At 34.7% G+C, this 5221-nt stretch overlaps 1 protein-coding gene across 1 annotated transcript in view; it reads left to right on the forward strand.

Moving 5' to 3' along the window:
* mdy (midway) overlaps positions 1–5221 on the forward strand; it is a 100995-nt gene continuing 95774 nt past the window's right edge. The window contains exon 1 of the mRNA XM_068363389.1: positions 1–441. Coding sequence (XP_068219490.1) covers positions 277–441 — 165 coding nt within the window. The 5' untranslated portion in view covers positions 1–276. The remainder of the gene's footprint in view (positions 442–5221) is intronic.

Genomic DNA, 5221 nt, shown 5'->3' on the forward strand with positions numbered 1-5221 from the left:
CAATTTTATCTTTACTCAACTGGAAGTTCTTAAAAGTGCCATTAGCTGACAAATATAACTGATATCTGGGAAAGAAAACAAAGACTGGACAAATTTAAGAACTGAAAGTTCACTTAATTTTATGACAGAAACATAAACAAACGAGAAACGAATGTTGGGCCTCTGTATTTTGTTGGGAGTTAGCTGTGCTTCGACTGTGTTGTTGGAGGGAAGTATCTGTCGTTTAGGCCAGAGTTCTGCCACCTGATAGATTTTCGTATTTTCGTATACGTAGAGATGACGTTCGTTGAGAGGCTGAGAATTATATTTGTAACCTTTCTGAAAAGACCCGGGATTGTACCACATCGAAATCCCAGTGGTGCCGATAGTGTTTTAGAAACCGCTAGTGACGGCGAGAGGGAAGTTTTAAGAAATGCCAAGATTGCTCAACTTAGTCGACAGGTAAGGTGGAGTTGATGCAGTTCTTGGATTGTGCTTTTGCAAGTTCTGTTGATTCGTCTTTTTTATTAATAGATATATCGAGTTATGCTGTTTTAGCCACGCTTCAGATTTTGAATGCTATGGATACTTTACTACCTTAAGTAGCTGTGTTTTTTTTCTGGTCCAATCACACACAGAAAGAATGTATACCATGGTCTTTCACTGTCTGGGGTTAGAGTTCTCTTGCTTGAGGGTACACTCGGGCACACTATTCTATCTGATTGCTCTTCTTCTTTTGTTAATTTTTTTATAGTTTATATAAGAAATATTTATTTTGATGTTACTGGTCTAAAAATATTTTATTTTTCCTTGTTTCTTTTCCTCACTGGGCTATTTTCCCTGTTGGGGCCCCTGGGCTTATAGCATCTTGCTTTTCCAACTAGGGTTGTAGCTTAGCAAGTAATAATAACAATAATATTGGGCCCTACAGGACCTACAAGATGTTTGTCGTATACATTCTTAGCTATTTAGTCTTAGCGTATTCCTCGTTAATTGTCAATTGTGAATTTAGAAATACCCTTATCCAACAAATATTCTCGCAATAAAATTTTGGTAACCAGGGGAAGGTTAGTGTACACTATCTTTACTGCATATTTTAAAAATCGAGAACGCTGCAGTTAAGTTTTTGTTAGCTTATAATGTCAACCAGATTCTCCTGATACTTTGGACCTCCCGCAATTCTAGACTGATGAATCGTAACATTTTAAACATCAACTCTTTAACAATACAGATGTAGCATACCACTACTATTACTACTAGCTAAGCTACAACCCTAGTTGGAAAAGCAAAATGCTGTAAGCCCAAGGACTCCAACAAGGAAAAATAGACCAGTGAGGAAAGGAAATAAATAAACGATCAGAAAAATAATCAACAATTAATATAGAATATCTTAAAAACATTAACAACATCAAAACATATTTCATAAATAAAGTTACATAATCTTGAGTTCTTTATGTTCCTTTCGAAAAATATCAAATCAAATAAGGCATACCACTTGTCGAGCGAGAAATTTCAGATGTTCTGAAATATATATTTATTTTAGAATAATGAAAGGGTTGTGGTAACCTATTGAAAACCACCCTGTTTGGCAATTTGCTGGGCTGGGGTTCGAAACAAGCTGAAACTCGGTAGTTTCTTGCATTGTCTGCAACCAAACCATCCATGATATCTAAGGATGCGGGGTTTATGGGAGCCTATAGGCCATAGCTTAGGTAGAGTGGAGCCTTGTATAGTTCAAGAAAATATATTAGTTTTATTATATTGTGAATTTGACACCTTCTTATGGACTTCACCAATATTCTTGCTTGCATTGAAGTTAATGGGAAGCAATTTTGATACCAATTATAATTAGGATTTTAGTTTGTTTTTATTAGCTCAAGACGAAGATTTGCAAATTATTTAAGCTCTATGTTTGATATTTGTTTTACACATTCCTGTCTCTCCATAAATGTTATTATCAACCAAGTTTTTTATACCGCCTTATGAGAGAGAGAGAGAGAGAGAGAGAGAGAGAGAGAGAGAGAGAGAGAGAGAGAGAGAGAGAGAGAGAGAGAGAGAGAGTGACTGACTGACTGACTGACAGTTTTCAAAGCTAGTTTGTTCTGAAGGAACTACAAAAAGATGTGGATCCGTTTTGAACGGTTAATACTGGTAAGAAGCTAACAATAATTCTTGGTCCAGTATTTGATCTATGCGTTCAGCTCCTCTTGTCGCTAAAATCTGTGAAGGTGTATTCGTGATTATTATTGTTATTATTATTATTATTATTATTATTATTATTATTATTATTATTATTATTATTATTATTATTATTATTATTATTGTTGTTGTTGTTGTTATCATTACTAGCTAGGCTACAACTCTAGCTGGAAAAGCAGGATGCTGTGCGCTAAAGGGCTCCAACAGGCAAACGTGAATTAGCTGTGAGGAAAGGAAATAAACTATATGAGAAGTATACTTAGGTATTTTGTTATTATCATTTCTCGTTTTAGCCCTAACAGTAAGAAGTCCTGTCTAACGGTTCGTTAGCCGTTCCAGTTTCCTCGTTGCTCACTCCACAACACTATTATTGTGGGCACACAGCAGGCTGCAGAAAGTTCATTGTCATTATGTACCACCTACACAGACACCATAGCTTGCATACTTTTATATCTAACTTCCGGGGCCTGTCTAATATACTTCTCAACTTCCTTAGTTGGTAACTTTCTTAATTAATTATAAGACATTGCTACTAAATATTCTTAATTCTTTACAGCTAAACGTATGCTGTGTTGTCTCCTCTGCATCACTACACAACACACAGCCTCTCAAAGTCTATCCTTATCATTCCTGTATCTATAGTTTCTCTTAATTCTATCATATTTAACATTCTTTTCATAACTATTACTGCTTCCTTAGTGTTAAGTTCACTGATGTAATCTCTTCTGCCAATACTATTCACAAACCTCATGTAGTCTCGCCTGCCATTAGTATTTACAAATATCAGCTAGGTCGTTAATTTGTTTGCATTTGAAGCCAGTTTGACCAACCGTAACCTTTCTTTCTTTTTCTCTTATTTTCGTGTATTGGACGACTCTTTATTCTACATCTTTGGTTATTTTTTGCTGAATCCATTATTATTATTATTATTATTATTATTATTATTATTATTATTATTATTATTATTATTATTATTTTAGTGGATGCGATCCGTAAAAAATGACGGCTAAATATTTAAACACGCACATACACACATACATTCAAGCCATCCTACCCCATCCCATTTCCTGAATTACAGATGTTTAGGCTATTTGTGGAAGATTGTGGTTTCCGAGAGTATCTCGGGGTATCCCCTCCCACCAGGGTACGACTACTCTCTCCCTGCCTCTCAGTGACAAGAAATGTATATATGTATATGTAGCTTAGCTAGTAATAATAATAATAATGATAATAATAATAATAAGATGGAGAAGAGATGTACACTACCTCAGCTTTAAGTTCTAGAGCTTTCAAATGTGCTGCCCCAAAACTATATAACACGCTGCAACTAGAAATTCTTAAGACTGACGATATTAAGACTTTCAATAAGAAACTGAAGACTTTCTTGTTTAAGTTCTTTGATAATGTGGATTTGAAAATCAACACAGAATACTGTGTGATACTGTAATTACCTAAGAATGTACAAATATTTGTGTGAGTGCTTCGACACTGACAATATATTTTTCCTGTTGGAGCACCTAGGCCTATAGCCTCTTGCTTTTCCAACTAGGGTTGTAGCTTAGCAAGTAATAATAATAATAATAATAATAATAATAATAATAATAATAATAATAATGATGATGATATGCGGCGTGTTAAGTTGAATGCTTTCGAACGAACATGATAAAATGACTGTATAGTTCCTGTATAGAGTGAGGTTCCCCTGCTGTATAGGACTAGAAAATCAGCCCTTAAACTAAGTAATGTAAACAAATCCTGTAGGTCCTGTAGGAGAGAAGGGAACAGGGTCTCCTGTGTAATAGGACCAGGAAAATATTCCGTAAATTGTTAAACTTAGTACGGTAACTTAATATCTCCAAATAATGAAATGTGGTTTTGATGTTTGGTGTCCTGATGTGGAATAGAATTTTCTTCGGCGTAAAATGCTGTTTCCTTCTTGTATTTGATCTGGATAGGCCTATAGGATGTATAGATTAATGATAGGCCTACACTTGATTATGAAATGGGATCAGTTTATGCGACCACAATAGGAATAAACTCTCTCTCTCTCTCTCTCTCTCTCTCTCTCTCTCTCTCTCTCTCTCTCTCTCTCTTCTCTCTCTCTCTCTCTCTCTCAAAAAAAAAAAAAAAAAAAGAAAAAAAAAACACAATAGAGAGTCTATTGTTAAAGGAAACAAGTATATAACAAAAATAATTGGTAATTATATCCATCAACTGTTTTTAAAGCTTATAAATTGGGTTTATTGGGTAAGATCGTATTTTTCGTAGTTTTGGAAGTTATTTTTTATGTAAATATAACTCCAAATTTGTATTTTGGGTCACGAGCAGACTGGTTATCTTAAGGTTGCGTTCATGATATTTTTTTTTATTTTAGGAAATAGTGACAGTGCAGTTTTAACGATGCTGTTAGTTTGCTATATATTTGATGGTAAAATGTGAGTGGAAGCTATTTAGAAATATGATTTCTTTGGTTTGTTAAGACGTTTTCATTTAATTTTCCTTAAGATTTCGTTTTTTTCAAAATTTCGTAATTTCATCAATAGACTCCTGAAGTTTTATTTATTAAGCCTGTGTTTAAATAAGTGACATTACAAGAAAGTTCTTTGCAGGGAAGCTTTTAATAAATAGTTTTGAATTTAATGATGAGAAATTTTTCGTTTTTTTTTTTCGATATTGTGAGATAGGCCTACTCTATAAAATGGCTGGAAAATCTCTAAATGTCCAACGCCATGCTAATTTTGAAAATGAAAGAATCGAAAAAACACAGTAAGATTTAGACTTAATATTTGAATTCAGATTGTTCGTGGATATGGCACTAAACAGTATCTCCCCTGTACAGTATTAATAAAGAGCAAGTGTCTGGCTATATATTTCTTAACGGTCACGCTCTGCGGCATTGCCAGACGTATAACTAATCGGTCTCTCCCCGTCCCTTGGGTAGGGGAGAGTAGTAGACTGTAGTCATGCCCTGATAAGAGGACTTGTAGTTAGGAGGGGCGGGAGCGGGTGTGAAGGGTTCAATGTGTGTGCATATCTAAATAGT

The sequence above is a fragment of the Palaemon carinicauda genome, chromosome 40 (assembly GCF_036898095.1).
Source record: "Palaemon carinicauda isolate YSFRI2023 chromosome 40, ASM3689809v2, whole genome shotgun sequence".
NCBI classification, from domain to species: domain Eukaryota; kingdom Metazoa; phylum Arthropoda; class Malacostraca; order Decapoda; family Palaemonidae; genus Palaemon; species Palaemon carinicauda.